At 40.6% G+C, this 18,000-nt stretch overlaps 1 protein-coding gene across 5 annotated transcripts in view; it reads left to right on the top strand.

The window, feature by feature from the left end:
* The window catches only part of tmtc3 (transmembrane O-mannosyltransferase targeting cadherins 3), a 71,158-nt gene extending 54,754 nt beyond the window's left edge, over positions 1–16,404 (top strand). For all 5 annotated transcript variants that reach the window (XM_010883616.5, XM_020040226.3, XM_010883614.5 and 2 more), the window contains exons 11-14: positions 2,809–2,912; positions 6,544–6,713; positions 10,184–10,410; positions 11,688–16,404. In XM_010883616.5, the coding sequence (XP_010881918.1) occupies positions 2,809–2,912; positions 6,544–6,713; positions 10,184–10,410; positions 11,688–12,544 (1,358 nt within the window). In that variant the 3' untranslated portion in view covers positions 12,545–16,404. The remainder of the gene's footprint in view (positions 1–2,808; positions 2,913–6,543; positions 6,714–10,183; positions 10,411–11,687) is intronic.
* The last annotated feature ends 1,596 nt before the right edge of the window (positions 16,405–18,000 follow it).

Genomic DNA, 18,000 nt, shown 5'->3' with positions numbered 1-18,000 from the left:
ATGACAGCGTAGAATTATTTTGAGTCCGGTTGACTTGATTGTGGAAAACATGGTTAAACATTTTAATTTTAAATACTTTTACTGTGTGAAACATAGCGAATGGCTTCTACAGCTACAGACAGTGCATGTTTATGTTTGAGAATAATTATTTTGTGCTTTTTTTCTTGAATGTGTTGTCTTGGCTCTAAGATTAGTGCATTGTCCCAAAAGGCACCCTATTCCTCCCTATGTATTGCAAAGGGCTCTGTTTTAAAGTAGTGCACTATATTATATTATACTATGGTGCCATTTGGGACAGATACAGGAAAGCCATTCAAAGAAATCCATGTCTCCCAGATGTTATTGCTGGCTGAGGAGAGGTGTTACAGAATTCTCCGGTCAGTTGGATTGTGGAGAGAAGTGTTTGTGTATCTACACAATGCTTTAATGTTCACAGGGAAATGTTTTAATTGATTGGCCAAGTATTTAAAAGGAAAAATGTTATCTGCCTGGACTGACTCTCAATTAATCAAACGGATTGTGCAAGTGAAGGAAGGAAATTAATGCTGTCAGGCTAATCAGTGCTTATTCAATGTGTAGGCCTATGTAAAGGAATGCCAGACATGTTCTCCACACCAAGATGGTTTGTTGTGTCATGGAGCAGGAAATCTGTACGTGGTTGATAGTTTAATATTTGCAAAGTTTCTCCACCCAAGAGATACTTGCAGATACTCAGCAAGTCTAAAGAAGGCCAGTTTTATTTCTTCTTTAATCAGCGCAACTGTTTTAGCTGTGCTAACATCTTTGAAAAGGGGTTTTGTAATGATCAATAAGCCTTTTAAAATGATAAACTTGGATTAGCAAACACAACATGCCATTGGGACACAGGAGTGATGATTGCTGACTATGGCCCTCTGTACACCTATGTATATATAAAAAATCTGCCATTTCGACACTGTATTTCTGGTAAATTTGATGCAATTTTAACAGACCAAAAAAAAGTTTTTCTTTTGAAAACAAGGAAATGTCTAAGTGATCCTATACTTTTGAACGGTGGTGTATATTACAGCAGTGTATATTACAGCAACCACCAAATTCCAACCAGATTAAATGATTTTAACAAATCAATCAAAACAAGAAACCAGGCAAGCCAAGTTCAGCCGGCCCGCAATAGAAAATGTTGCCATCTTGAGATTTGAACCTGGGTCGCCCACGAGAAAGGCTGTGTCATTAACCACCACACCACGGAGCTGTACATTTGCCGGCTATCAGTATAGACTCTTGTCTCTATCCTAAAAAATCCTCTATTGCCACTCACCGTTTTAATAGTTAATTGGCCGTTCGTGAATGACATTGATACAGTTTAACTGACTAAAGTTTCTTATTAAGTTTACCTCCACCACAAATAGCGTCTATATGGCGTTTGCCACTGGCTGTTTTAACAGCGTATTAGCCAATAATAAGCTTTACCGGTATCTACTAAAGTACTGGAATAGTCATAAGAATTGAGCAATTGCTAGCGAGTCTGCCAAAGCCATTTCATGGCACAAGAACGTATTTTTAGTGTCCAGCTTTCCTTAATTATTAGGAAATCAGTCTGGTTTGATCATTTGGTGGCCCCTTTCGGGGCCCTCAGAAGAAAAATTTAGTCAGGGACTGGTTAGAAAGCCATTTCCAAGCAATTCGAATAACATAATTCCACTGTCCTGAAGACAGACAGGTCAAAATTTTAGTTGTTATGCTCCAATCCCATAACAAAGTGTTTGGTGAAAACAAAACACTGCCTTTAAACACTGACTTTGAACCCATAACAACTGTAAAGCATGGAGGCAGTGGCATTATGGTTTGGGGCTGCTTTGCTGCCTCAGGGCCTGGCCAACTTGCCATCCTTGAGTCCACCATGAACCATGAATTCCATATTGTACCAGAGATTTCTTGAGGAGAATGTGAAGCCATCGATCAAAAAGCTGAAGCTGAACCGGACATGGATCCTGCAACAGGACCATGGTCCAAAATAAAACAGCATAGCTACCACAGAATGGCTCCATAAGAAGAAATGTAGGGTTACGGAATGACTGTGCCCAGATCTAAATCTTATTGAAATGTTGTGGGGAGACTTGAAGCGGGCTGTGCCCTTGAACAGTTTAAACAGAACTGTAAAGAGTGGTCAATAAATTATCCCCGAAATTCTGTTATTTTAATCTTTATTGAATAAATGATTGCAAAATAGTCTCTCTGTGATATTTCTTATAAAATTAGCCTATTTCAATTTTCAGTACTGTTGAAGAGAAGATAACATCCATATGTCTAAATATGTTTAAAAAATTACTTTTTTGGGGGTGTACGTACTTTTTAACATGACTGTATGTTGTCATAAGTTAAAGCAGTTCTGTATTTGCGAATTGGGGAAAATTCCTTCATAGTGACTGATCAACAACTGAAGGAAGTGTGTGTGTGTGTGTGTCTCTGTTTATTTGGGTTTGGATGAAGATCTGAAAACAAAAATATGCAATATTAGAGCATCAGAAGGGGTTGTAAGAATCTCATGCACTGTATAAGCTGCCTGTTAAACCCTAAACCCCACAGTAAAGCTGGAATGTGTGGTCCTTTACAATATTATAATTTATTATTCAGTGTATTTGATATATTATAAATAGGATGCTAATAGACACACACGTGATCCAATGGGCATTTGATGTACTCTCAAGCCGCCACCCTGACTGCTTGGACATATATTACTATTCCCTGACTCCAGTTTAACTTTAATATGCCTGCCAAGTTGTGTTTATAGCTTACCCACATGGCTGCTTCTGTGACTTGTCCCTGCAGATGACATTGGAGCCCATATGAATGTGGGAAGGACGTACAAGAACCTGAACATGTCCAAGGATGCTGAGGATGCCTATCTGGTTGCCAAATCTCTCATGCCACAGGTATGTGACAAGGACAACAAGTCCTCATGCATCTAGGTGTGTTCAAGAGGGACCTAAGTTGTATTTGTTATTCCCTCGGTTTTGCCATCTTTTGAGGGTCATGACAACATTATGAGTCAGTGGCTGAGAAGGAAAAGCAGTGAGTGGAAAGAACAGAGGTCTCATTGAGTCATGGCCAGGCTTTTATACAACATCCCTATTACGTTCTGTTTGCTATTAGTTGTCGGCTGCATTCACCCTTTTGTATACATTTCATTTAATGTTTTATTGATGTTTTGTTTATTTATTACAATTATGTCCTGGTAAATGCTTTAATCTCTTATTGATGGATCATTGGTCATCCAGATATTCTTGGGAATTGGAGGGTATAAGAGATACTTTTGCAATTTTTTACAACCTGGAAAGACTTGCAGAGTGGGCGGTCAGGCAAAAGGGCTGAGTTTTGATGAAAAACTAAATGCATGTATCAAGGCTTTATTTCTTAACAGTCAGTGAGTATGTAGTTTATGGCTAAGTTATATGGTTGCTTCAAGTCGTTTGTTTAGTAGGGCTGGGTAATATATTGATTCACACATAATCCCGACTTCCTGTTAGAACATTGTCGATAGACAATGTGATCTGTTTTTTTTGTCCACGAAAGGCACATAAGCTCTTCTTAAAAATACCGTGTAAATGTATTTAAAAATTATATCAGAATTATTGGTACCCTCAGTAGAAAAGAACAAAAAAAACATTGTTATTGTCAGCTGGCTCTTACACAGAAAAAGTCCTATGAATCTAACCTTTAATTGACTGAAATGCCTACCTCAATGGTAATATAAATCATGACTGGTATGTACTCATACTTGACTTCAGTGTCCCAACACTATGAAACACTGTTCACCACTATGAACATTATGAAACACTGTTCACCACTATGAACACTATGAAACACTGTTCACCACTATGAACACTATGAAACACTGTTCACCACTATGAACACTATGAAACACTGTTCACCACTATGAACACTATGAAACACTGTTCACCACCATTCAGTGTGGCTGCTGAAATAAGAAACATTCTACCCTCCAAAGCAAAAATCAATCCTCCGAAGGGCTTGCTTTAGATCCCCACTTAAAACCCTAAAGAGCAAGCAATAAAATGTGGAAGTACGATGTCTGGGTGTAAAAGTCCCTTAAGGACGTTTTTTGTGATATCCAAGACCAAAATGCTTTGATTTTGCAGCTGTTTCTCTAAAATTCTGTAATGAATGTTTTAATATTTTAATGTATATATTTTCATACAAAGCAATAACAAATAACACATCTATTCAGTTCTAGGAATGTTTTAATCAGCATACATATTAGAAAACTGTTCAGAAAAGCCATACATTTTGTCTGCCATCCTAAATGGCGCCACCAACATTTCCTTAAAGTAGTACTTCACCCTGGGGGACATTAGGTGGTTTGTGTCATGTCTGAGAGATTGTATGTGCAAATTTTGATTAATAGCAAAATAATAATTGAACATAAGTGATTTCAAAGTATTTTTGATCATTTGTTAAGTGGGTGTATGATTTCAACCATGCGCAGCTACACTGTGCACACTGTACTGTAAACTACCAGAGTGGAGCGTTGAATCATTTCAAGTGTGAGACTTTCTACACACTTCTACTGCGTATCGAAGGCGTTCCTGGGGTGTTCACATAACTTTGTTTAGGTGGGGGTTTATGTACAGCAAATACGTACACCTTTATTATGATTGTTGTGTAATTTCTGTAAAACAATTCAGTGCAAAAATTTGGGATTTGCATTAGACATGATTTTATTATCTGTATAGTATGTGTTATTGTTTGAATATTATTCAGTTAACCTATATACTATTTATTGATTTTTTTACTACTGACAAGCGCTACTACCAGTGCCAGCTCTAGCCTTTTGGGGGCCCTAAGCAAAATTTCATTTGGGACCCCTCTCCCCTTTCAGTGGGGAGCTCCCTAGCAGTCGGAGGCACCCCAGCGGTCAAGTGGCCACTTATGTTGCTTTTGCCTGGAGCCAGCCCTGGCTGCTACATAACGCAAAGGAGTGGGTATCGTTCTCATCTAAAATATCCTCATTGGCCATTCATGTGAGAAAAGAGCGAGTGGGCAGTGTGGTAGACAAGCAAAACTCAGCTAAAGAACTAGAAGACAATATTTATCAACACATAACAGTGAGTTTATTGGATGGAGGATTCTAGAGAAGCTCGTAGGCTCTGCAGTATATATTGCGTCATTCTGACTGACTGACGAACATAAACAACAAACACTTGTGAAGGAGTGCATGTCATAAAAACTACTTAAATTTTTTCAGTGTATATCACTGAATGGAAAAAGGTGAGATTGGAATTTTGATAGCATTTAGTATTGTATATCACTGTATATCACTGAATGGAAAAAGGTGAGATTGGAATTTTGATAGCATTTAATGTTGTTTATTTATTTTACCAAAAATATGTGAGTGTAAAAAAACATTTGGGCGGCAAAAATGAATACACACACAAGTACTCAAATACTAACCTAATTTCGATTATTCGATATATTCATTTACCAAAAATGTGTGCCTTGATAAAATGAAATTAACAGACATTAAGAAATCTCTACAAACATCATTGGTCAGATGATGTTTACACAGGAAGCAATTTGGTCATTATTGGAAGTAAAATTCTATGCGATATGATGTCATATATAATCGACAGTTCCACCAATACAATAAGCCTTGTACTTTTCGACTAGTTGTGCTTTGAAACAAAGAACATTTTGTGAATCACAAGTGGGGCTGATTTCTTTAATTTTAGCATCACAAAACAAAACAGGCAGAGTCTTGTTGTTTCCTTTGAAGAGCTGAAGCATGCAGACTGCTTTGGTATGTGGCCTTTGCCCTGTGCGAGTCAATCATTTAGGTACACAGTTCTTTTTATCATCATTCCCTATTTATTTGCTGGGTTGAGTTAACTCTTTATATCAAAATTTGTGCTTATGTCCGGACTACTGTGGCCAAAAACCCTATGGCATTAAACTAACCGAGCTTGTCGGTGAAGGAAGTCTTTGGTTCATGATGAGGTTTCTAATGATTTACTTAAACTGTGTAATCTGTAATTTGATAGGATTTAGACGGTGAAGGAAACTTTAAGGAAACAGATATCCAAATCCTCTTGGCAATATATGTGACTAGTGTAGGGCTGTTTGACTCTCTGAATGGGATAGTATATGAAAAGTAGGGGATTTTCTTCCTTGAATATCCTACTGTGATGTGGGAATTAATGTTGGCCATGACGGAAGCATAGTCACTAGAGGCTGCATGTGGCTTTGAAATTATATTGATATGCTAGTTTTTCTGCTTTGTCAGACTTTTTCCCTTACAGACAGTGGCCTTTTCCCTTATAGTCCTCTTTGATTTGTTTGCTTTGTAATCTCCCCCTGAAAAGTAATGTCATGTTGAATTGTTGGTGGGCTTGTGGGAAGGGTAAATCATGCTTGAACGATAATCCTCTGTTTATGCACGCTATGGTGTAGCAGGATGATGTAATATCTAGAATAAATCATATGAATCAATCACTGATTCAAACATCAACATATCTGACATTTAAAGATGTTTTGTGGCCCTTCTAGATCATTCCTGGGAAGAAGTATGCTACCCGAGTGGCGCCCAACCACTTGAACGTGTACATTAACCTAGCCAACCTGATAAGAACCAATGACTCCCGTCTGGAGGAGGCTGACCAGCTCTACAGGCAGGCGATCAGCATGAGGCCTGACTTCAAGCAAGCCTACATCAGCAGGCAAGGCCCCTTTATTCACATCCAATGTCAGCAAGAACGACCCAGTGGTTGCACTCCGACATCAACAACACAAAAAGCTGGATACTTATTGTGTTGAAGATACAATGTTTTTAACACAGTGCTTAAATGCTACAATGTTTTTAACATATTGCAAATTACCAATACACCAGTCTCTCTTGCTTGTCAACTTTCTTTTCTTATTGTTATTTTACTTTACTTTCTTAACATAATGGCAATAATTATGTTTCTTAACATAAAACTATCTTTCTTAACAAACTCAATAATTGCAAATCTGCAAAAAATAAGGAATTCATATCAAGCATATAGTTCTTCACTGCAGACTTTTACTTTGATTGAATGCTAAATACAAAAACCGGATGTCTTGTTGCTGCCAAATCTTTAATGTTGCATAATGCTTATTTTTTGTAATCGGTTGTAGATATCGAGTTGTGACAGTTTGCCAGCCAGCTTGCTAGCTAGCTTCTTACCTTGGGTGGTCTCTCAGACGATACCTACCTCTGTTATATGAATGTGACAGCGATTTACTGACTGTTCCACAGACACAGCCAGTTACATTTCCCTGACCTTGCTCGCTAGCTTAATTCTCTGAACGTTGGGTGCAGGCGACGTCGTTGCTCTGCTCTGATGCGTTTTGATGGTAAACTGCACGCAGATTGGTAAATAAAGAAATAGTTTTACATGAAAGAAAAGTAATATTTGGCAGTGCATTGCAATTTATCTGCGGCTAAACAGATGATACTGTGAAAATGTTACAATATGTATGTAAAACGGACAATCTTAACGTAAAACCCTTGCTTTTGAAAAATTTAATAAATATAGCCTACAAATGCTGGGGATTTACACACCCGATTCCAAAAAAGTTGGGACACTGTACAAATTGTGAGTAAAAAAGGAATGGAATAATTTACAAATCTCAAACTTGTATTTAATTCACAATAGAATATAGATAACATATCGAATGTTGAAAGTGAGACATTTTGTAATGTCATGCCAAATATTGGCTCATTTTGGATTTCATGAGAGCTACACATTCCAAAAAAGTTGGGACAGGTAGCAATAAGAGGCCGGAAAAGTTAAATGTACAGATAAGGAACATCTGGAGGACCAATTGGCAATTTATTATGTCAATTGGCAACATGATTGGGTATAAAAAGAGCCTCTCAGAGTGGCAGTGTCTCTGAGAAGTCAAGATGGGCAGAGGATCACCAATTCCCCCAATGCTGTGGCGAAAAATAGTGGAGCAATATCAGAAAGGAGTTTCTCAGAGAAAAATTGCAAAGAGTTTGAAGTTATCATCATTTACAGTGCATAATATCATCCAAAGATTCAGAGAATCTGGAACAATCTCTGTGCGTAAGGTCAAGGCCGGAAAACCATACTGGATGCCCGTGATCTTCGTGCCCTCAGACGGCACTGCATCACATACAGAAATGATACTGTAATGGAAATCACAACATGGGCTCAGGAATACTTCCAGAAAACATTGTCAGTGAACACAATCCACCGTGCCATTTGCCGTTGCCGGCTAAAACTCTATAGGTCAAAAAATGAGCCGTATCTCAATAGGATCCAGAAGCGCAGGCGTTTTCTCTGGGCCAAGGATAATTTAAAATGGACTGTGGCAAAGTGGAAAAGTGTTCTGTGGTCAGACAAATCAAAATTTGAAGTTCATTTTGGAAAACTGGGACGCCATGTCATCCGGACTAAAGAGGACAAGGACAACCCAAGTTGTTATCAGCGCTCAGTTCAGAAGCCTGCATCTCTGATGGTATGGGGTTGCATGAGTGCGTGTGGCATGGGCAGCCTACACATCTGGAAAAGCACCATCAATGCTGACAGTTATATCCAATTCTAGAACAACATATGCTCCCATCCAGACGTCGTCTCTTTCAGGGAAGACCTTGCATTTTCCAACATGACAATGCCAGACCACATACTGCATCAATTACAATGTCATGGCTGCATAGAAGAAGGATCCGGGTACTGAAATGGCCAGCCTGCAGTCCAGATCTTTCACCCATAGAAAACATTTGGCGCATCATAAAGAGGAAGGTGTGACAAAGACATAAGACAGTTGAGCAACTAGAAGCCTGTATTAGACAAGAATGGGACAACATTCCTATTCATAAACTTGAGCAACTTGTCTCCTCAGTCACCAGATGTTTGCAGTCTGTTATAAAAAGAAGAGGGGATGCCACACAGTGGTAAACATGGCCTTGTCCCAACTTTTTTGAGATGTGTTGATGCCATGACATTTGAAATCAACTTATTTTTCCCTTAAAATGATATATATTCTCAGTTTAAACATTTGATACGTCTTCTATGTTGTATTCTGAATACAATATTGAAATTTGAAACTTCCACATCATTGCATTCTGTTTATATTCACAATTGTACAGTGTCCCAACTTTTTTGGAATTGGGTTTGTACTTAATGTACGATGTTGTACTTTTCCATGTTTCTCCAGCCAAATCTCAAATTCTACCAATGCATAGGCAGGGACGGAAGTTAAAGAGCAATTTCCAGCGAGTCCATCAATTTTTGTAACTTTAACTTTAACTCACGTATAGGAGTAAGGGAGCAAGAGAATTGTTATTACTTTTTTCACTTAGTAACCCATTGTGATAGTTTTGTAGTACCTAATGACCAATGTTCAAGTAATTCAAAATGTTTGCATTTATAAACCAAGCTCTTTAATCAAAACGTAGTCCAGGCTAGTATGACAAAAACTCACTGATGAGCCAAAACATTATGACCACCTGCCTAATATGATGTTGGTTCTTCGCGTGCCACCAAAACCGAGCCGACCCGCTGAGACATGGACCCCTGAAGGTTTGCTGTGGTATCTGGCACCAAGACGTTAGCAGCAGATCCTTCAAGTCCTGTAAGTTGCGAGGTGGCGCCACTGTGGATCTGACATTTTGGTCCAGCTCATCCCACAGATCAGTCTGATTGAGATCTGGGGAATTTGAAGGCCGGGGCAACACCTTGCACTTTTGATCATGTTCCTCAAACCATTCCCAAACAACATGTGCAGTCTGGCAGGGCGCATTATCCTGCTGAAAGAGGCCACTGTTATCAGGGAATAACATTGCCGTGAAGGGGTGTACCTGGTCTGTGGTCGTAATGTTTTGTCTCATTAGCGTATATGCAAGTAAAATCAGTTTGATCCCACGGTTGTGCCGTAACAACCACACGATTCGATCTCTTGATCACTGTGACTCGCTGGGATTGCTGTGATTGTGTTTGACACAGGGTTTCCAATGTAACTAATTTGTACATTTTGGTTCAGTTTGGCCACTGTTGGACAAGGAAAATCATCCTTGTGAGATTTGGCGCATCTGCGGACGCATATCTCTATTCCTAAGTGGTGCCATGAGGCACATATTTTGTGAATGCTGAACAGTTTAAATGCTTTTTTTTGCCATATTTGTCTTGTGACAAACCAGAGGGGAGCTGCTACTTAAGATGAACAAGCCTTCGGAGGCCCGGGATGCTTACTTGCGAGCCCTGGAACTGGACAACGCCAATGCTGATCTCTGGTATAACTTGGCCATTGTCAACATTGAGATGAAGGAGCCCTCTGAAGCCCTGAAGAACTTTAACCACGCCCTTGAGCTCAACCCACGCCACAAACTGGCCCTCTTCAACTCTGCCCTGCTCATGCAGGAATCTGGTGAGTTAATGACTGAGAATGAGATGCCCGCTGTAGCAAAACGTCCCTTCCTGTTTGGGTTTTTACATGGAAGTTGAATTAAGGCAAAGGATGCTTTAAAAAGGAATTCAATTAACTATTTATTAGAAAGTGGTGATGTATATGAGACCCACTGATTACTCTAAAAGTTGATTGGCTGAATGTGTAACCCAAAGGGAGTGATGTGATTTCATTGACCTATAGAAAATAATGTAAATGCCTATGTTTTAATTCTTTTAATGATTTTATGAGATTTACTGTGATACATATTTAAAAAGCATTTTAATTAAAGCAGAGCAGTAGTATAAGTGTATATATATTTAAAAGTGTTTGTGGTGACTTGGAATGGCCCAACCTCTGATTCCAACGAATCAACGGAAGCTTATTGACCAATTCCCGCATTTCATCACTTCTCTTGTTTGAATAAACATTGTAATTAAATGTTGCATGATAAATTTGATGCTCCTGAATAGACTTGGTTTCTTCAAAACTGAAGTCTTGCGTAGCCTTGATGCTCCTCCCCCACCACACCCTTCCCCCTCCTCCCCCCTTCTCCGGGGCGTTCATCTTTATCCAATACCTCCTCAACTCTGTAGCCTGAGTTTAACTTTAGTGCAGAAGTCTCATCACCTGATACCTCAACATATTCCCCAGACACAACTTACAAGTATCAGTATATATTAACCTTAACCCCACCCCACCCCCCCAACCCACTAGCTGTGGGGAGGGTTTAATGGGTTGATGTCTGTCTGTCAGCACCCCTCCTGGCCCTGGCTTGATTAGCCACAGTTCACTGCAGCATTCTGGAGAATGTTTCATTTAGACTAAGTGTGAATGTTTACATAGTTGACTTAATTATTCTGTCACTCACCAGTGTTTTTCTCCAGACTCCCTCTTCCCTTTTGTTGTTGTATCTCTAGTTACTGCTTTCACTCTTCACATTAGTGGCCCGATGTTTGCTTTTGTTCGTTGGCAGATTTTCTATGTAGTGCCATTCAACTGAAGTGTGATTTACACGGCAGCATTGTTGACACTCTTACAATATGTTCTTGAGATGCAACTACTAAGTAGAAGAAAATGTGACACTTTGTTTGATTTGCGCATAGACACCCTGTTGTCCTCCCTGTTTAAATATTACTTGCTAATTAAAACATTTATCACTAAATCACACCAAACTTCCAGCTCCTTAAAAAACACCTGTCATGGTTTGACTCTAACTGCTATGTTTGTGCGCGCGTACGTGTGTGTGCGTTCTCCAGGTGAGCCCAGGTTCCGCCCAGAGGCCAACCGTCGTTTCCTGGTCTACATCCAGGAGGAACCCGACGATGCCAACGGCTACTTCAACCTTGGCATGCTGGCCATGGATGCCGACGAGAACGCTGCAGCGGAGCGCTGGATGAGGGAGGCCATTCGCCTGCAGGCGGGTTTCCGTAGTGCCCTGTTCAACCTGGCTCTGCTCTACTCGCAGTCCAGACGGGAGCTGGACGCCCTTCCTGTCTTGGACGAGCTGCTGCGCTACCACCCAGAGCATGTCAAAGGTCTGATACTCAAGGGGGACATCCTGATGAACCACAAGAAGGACACCCAGGGGGCCAAGGTCTGCTTCCAGACGATCCTCCGCATGGACCCCACCAACGTGCAGGGGAAACACAACCTGTGCGTGGTCTACTTCGAGGAGCGAGACCTGCCCCGGGCCGAACGATGCCTGGAGGAGACGCTGGCCATGGCGCCCCACGAGGAGTATGTGCGTCGCCACCTTGGCATCGTGCGTGGTAAAATGGCAGCCATGTCCGCAGCAAGGCAGCCGCTAAGCCCAGCGCCGGCAGAGGGAGCCGGTGTGTCTGCCAACCAGGAAAGAAAAGAGGAGGAAGGGAGGGGAGCCACCACTGGAAATGGGGAGGGGAACGGGAATAAGAAGAATGTGAGGAAATCCTCCTCGACAAAAACCCTCGCAGGCCAATCACACAGCCAATCAGAGCATCTGGGCACTAGCCAGACTGACCAGCTGCAGCGGACTAAGAGCAAATCCACGAAAGAGATTAAAGACATAGAAAAGAAACGGGCAGCCGCCTTGAAGAGACTGGAGGAGATTGAACGCATATTAAGTGGAGATTAGCCTTGTTGTTATTTACAGCAGAGTAGAACTACTTTTTGTAAAGCTATTTACAGCCCCTGAATCACATATGTCATGCATCCTGACCGGCCAAATTGCCTATGTAGTGCATGACTTCTGTTCTGGGCCCATGGGGTGGTAGCACAGTGTATTATGTAGTGAATAGGGTGGTGTTTTGGCCATAGCCACAAACTGTGTTGGTTTTCAGAAGCAAACATCCGGTGTCCTTTATCATGCATGCTCTTTTGTTTGTTTAGGTTATCGTGTGTACAGGCTGCCCTGTCTGCTCTTATTTCAAAACCACTCCGAGGAGGAAAATCTGGTTATATTTTTAAATGTTTTTTCAAATAGCACAAGAGAAACACAACGTAATATAAGGGATGGGGATCATGTTTACATGTTTTTTAATTAAAGAAACATGAAATATCATGTACACTACAATGCAAGATAGATGGGTTTGCCAGGTGATTTTGGTCAACTCTGACTGTAAACCCTGTGTAAATGCGGCGCACATGTGGCTCACCTATAGCCAATTTCTATGGCAATGTATCCTCTACAAGTAGCGTGCTCTGGGGCATGTTGAGTCACAGTTAACTCCACTGACACTGAATTAAATAACCAGTGTGTGAGTCGGGGATCAGTGGAATCACACTCTTTATCTCTCACATACTGCGTTTTAAATACTCCATTGCTCTTTAGTGGTGATGGTGGAGAAAAAAAAAATACGGAGTATATATTTCAATTATCACGCTTTTTTGTTTACAAATATAATATTAATATTAAAATAACATTACAAAACTTCGTTGTCAATATACTATTTGTTGATAGGAGTGGGAGAGCTTTTGCTTTGCGTTTATAAATCAAGTGCCTATACTGAAGCACATCGAGTATGTTTAGTAGTAAAAGAAATGTGACATTTCCTTTGTAAACGTCATTGACTATTGATTTTGAGACTTGAGACTTTTTTCTTTCACTTTGAATCAGCGCAAATTGAAGCATAGCACAGAGTCTTGCCGCGGAACCTCCGTTCAATGAAAAGGTCAGTGTTCGACACTCAACATGCGATATGCACGTGCATTTACAACATGCGATATGCACGTGCATTTCCAGCTGGAGATTGACCGGAGGATATGCCACATCCACACGCGTCGCTAGGCAATAGTAAAGCCTGGGTAGATGTGGCTCATTCTTAGTACACCCTTCTTTTAATCTTCACTACAGATGCAGTTTCTGATTCTTGAATGTCATCATATCATCCCTATTTATGCTTTGATGTTGATTTGCCACATTCTAAGCCATTTTGTGGATCACTGGATTATAGTTTCTATCTGTTTTATGTGTGACATTCGCTGTGGTGCGTGGCCAGGTTTTGTTTTTGATATATTTTCTTTCAGAAGGAATATTGGGTATTAAAAACAATTAAGGGAAATGATGTAACGGTCCCAACATCAGGCAGGATCTCTGCGTACTGTATCCAAAATAGCTTGCTTACGGGCTTCCGTGCCAGCGTAGCGCACTACCACACCCACCCTATGGAGCAGAAGCGTAGCCCCCCCCCCCCCCCCCAATGACATCACCCATTTACTATTTTCCCTTATTGATCTCGCTTCCTGTTTGTTATGCAGTCAGTCTTGCGCTTTTCATACAATTTCATTTCGGCCCGTATCTTAGTGATGCAATTTGGAGCCGTTGTCGCCATTCATTTGTCTGCACATCCCCCACCCGCCGACCCACGGCTCACACGCACAGACGCACCAATCCGATCCGCCACATGACAGACGTATGGTTTCCTGCTGTTTGCCTCCGAGGGTATTAGTTTTACTCTCTACATAATCATCATATCCCTCATGTTGCAGAGAAAGCAGGCGTCTTTAGCATGAGGATTTTGACACATGCCTTTCCCCCTCGCTCCCTCACCCAACTCTCCCCCTCGGGCTTACCATGTGTTGTTTCTCATTTACACAAGAAGTGTTTTTCAATGAGGCATGATTTTACAGCAGAACTTCATGTTTTAGACAGAATCATTTCCTGCTGCAGTTCAACTCTTTGACCTTGTTATTTTTCTCTTCCTCGTCGTCTTTTGTGTAGTGAACATCAAGACTAACCCACAGTGAATGTAGTTAAGTGTTTATATATTCTGTGAAATGTTCCTCCCCTACATTTCTACCCCTCTATCTGGCTGAATTTGTGATATATAATTGTAGTGCAATCTTGTCTCATGGCAGCAACTCCAAACAGGTTTGGGATAGTCAATGTTCAGCAAATGTATACTCTGAAACATCCAAGCCTTTCTGATTCTTTCCACACAACTGCTTGCTCTACCTGGAAATAGGTTACCGGCATGTTGCAACCAGGATGTATTTGCTAGTTTTTTTCACACTTCACTGCTTTTATGCAAACTGGCAACTTCCTTGACATTGGTGGTGATGCACATTGAGCTTCTTTGGATTTATCAACTTTTTCAATCTGTTAACACTAACATTGTCATTCAGTGGGTCAAGCTAGAGATGTGTCATAAACCCTTAAGCTTTATGATGCAAAGCCTGTGATTGTTTTGCTTCTCCTTACAAATGTATTTAACCCCTCAGTGTACCATGATGGTTTGAATCCTCTGGCCAGTTTTCTAAGAGTTGTCATGATTTCATTTACCAGATAAGATTACATGAATAGAAATAAAAAGAATGAATAATTGTTGTGGAGAAAAATATAGTTAAACAATTAATTTGGAATAGTAGTTATCAGTAGAAACAGCCTAACTCTTTTTAATTATTACAGTAAAATGTGATGTGCTTGCTAGCTTTGTTACAAAGTTTTTGTCTTTGAAATGCATTTTATTAGAGGTAGTGATTGTAGTAGTAATGGCAGTACCTGATTGTAGTAGTAATGTTAATACCTGTTTATATTTGTGTTTAGTAGGCTACATTACACATTCTATACAATGCTAGATTAATTAGATATGTTTAATCTTTCTTTGATTTGAGTACTTGGGTTGTTGTAGCGTCATTTTTAAAAGAAACTTCACTTAAGTAAATTCTTTAAGAGTAGATGAAGTAGTGAATTAGTTGGCAGCTTAGTAAACATTTTTAAAGTACCTTCCCGAACATTGCTAATAATTTACTTTATTGACCACTCTGTATTTATAATTTTTCTATGCATTTAATCTTATCTGTTCTGAATGAATCACTTTGAAAAAGCTGGACCATGGTTATTTTGTTAAAGGACTGTAGTTTTACTTTAAACCTATTAGTTTCCTTTCTTCATTATAACTGAAACATGCCGTTACAACAAATCAAACATGCCTGTCGATAATGACTACTCAAATGGTAATATTTGCTGACAAGATACATTTCTAATATTTTTTGTGTGATATCGTTGATTTGAGGCTCTAGAATCTCCAAGCAGTTTCAACATTAAATAATACAAGTTTGTGCTAGAGGGTTTATGCGTGGTATAATTCTTTTTCGTAAAATGTGAGCTTTTAGCCCTTTCATTGTTTGCCACTTCAGATATACACTATGGTTCACTGTTTAGCATAGCAGTATTATCATGCAAGCCACATACTCATTGTTAGAATTGTATCCATGCAGCGCATTCAATTATGTTCACGTTTGACAAAATCCTACCTGTGAAATTGGAGTTGTGGGTGGTATATGTTGGTCATTAAAATGCCCCCCCCCCCTAACATTTCAAATATTATTTAATAACCATATCTATCACTTCCTGTAGTACATAGATGTAAATGTTTAAGTTTATTTATTTTTGACTTTGTATGGTACGAGCCCAGGGGTTTACTTGGCTCCAGGGTGGGTGACAGTGGTGGAGGGTTCAGGGTGGTGGTTTTCAAATAAAGACTGTTTACTGTTTAAGACTTTCTCCTCCTTTTTTGTTTTTCCATATTACTAGCCTGCAAAGGCAGCGTACCTAGGTCTGGAATTTCTGAGGCTTGTTGATAACCACCGAAGACAGGTCCGGTAAATCTTCTTATGTTCACATATCACTGGTGTTACACTGAAAGTGCTAGCAGTTTCCGCTACGGAGGCTTTGTTGTTGAGTGTAGGTGGTTGTAATGTATGATGTATTGCGCAAGCCTGTGAAAATACATTATTTCTTGGGGGTGCTACATATTTTGTTCAGGAAGCCTCTTCACAAAACAAGCTTGCAAAATCAACATTTTATTACTTTGTAACTGAGCACCCTTTGCTGGGTCCCCAACAAGATTTTATATTTCAGTGGAAATGGGAAAAGCCATGGGTTTTGTCTGTAATCGTCGAGGGAGGGAACAAAGTACCACTATTGGGAACACGCATCTGATAGGTTATAAGGGTAAAAATTATTACAGAACCACTTTTCACTGTGACTTCAACCGAGTGGCAACTTGTTCCCTGCTTCAATGAACGGAAGTTGTAGACAATCTAGTTTTGCCTTTTAATCAGTCACTTGCCAATATGGGCACCATAGTACTGCTATACCAGTGATGCGAAATACTTCTGTGAGTGGCCAAGGTAACTGACCCCCCCCAAAAAGGCCAGTGGGAAAACCGGCCCCTACGGGAAGGCTTCCAGGCTATCCGTCCCCAAGCCGTAAGCAACATATGCGCCAGGCAACGCTGAAGACTCAAATCTCAGCCACAGATAAACAGGCAAAGAGCGTCCAGGGGGCCACCACCCACCTGGAGGAGTGCCCACTCACTCCACGGTGTGGCACCCTGACTGCTGCTACTGTGATGCTAGTTACAATGCTATTTTCACTAGCTAGAAATTCAGTCCAGAGTGTACACATGGATGGCTTCCAGACCATCAGACCCCGTCAGGGGGTGTACATTAAGGCCCCAGTAGAGCCACTCGGGGGAGAAGCAGAATGAGAAGAATATGCATCAGCCACTAGGGTCACATTGGCAATGCTGCTACCGGCTTCAATACCCCAATGAGGTGCGAGACAGAGGGTGCAGGGGCCGCGCAGGTTTCAACCGCCCGCTACCATTCGTCTTGAAACGCCAGGGCGATGCAGCCATCCCAGGAGGGTGATTTGTTCTGCTGATTTTGATTGTTCTGCCTATATTTACCTCAGTGAAATGCCCACCTCCATGGCCCTGAAGATGTGTGATGGTTCCGTCTCTCACTGTTACAATATACATGTGCTTTCCTGAGTGTGTGGTTGTCTATTTTTGTGCGTTCACAGAAGAATGTGTTTAGGCAATGTGGGTGTCTGTGTGATGACGATAGATGACTGCAAACAGACAAACAGTCCGGATGGCCTGAGATGAGGCTCAGATGCCGAGGAGAGATTGTCATCGCTTTGACATTTGATCACAACACTATAATATGATTACCTCAATGTGAGCAGACCATCTATATTGTTATTGAATTATAGGCTCAATGAGTCTCTTGTTGGCATCCTACCTTATTAACTTTTAAATCCCCATGTCTGCACTTTGGGCATTCTTGAGCCAGCCCATGCCC

The sequence above is a fragment of the Esox lucius genome, chromosome 19 (assembly GCF_011004845.1).
Source record: "Esox lucius isolate fEsoLuc1 chromosome 19, fEsoLuc1.pri, whole genome shotgun sequence".
Classification (NCBI taxonomy): domain Eukaryota; kingdom Metazoa; phylum Chordata; class Actinopteri; order Esociformes; family Esocidae; genus Esox; species Esox lucius.
Note: the sequence above shows the minus strand (reverse complement) of the source record. Positions and strands in the feature narration are given on the sequence as shown.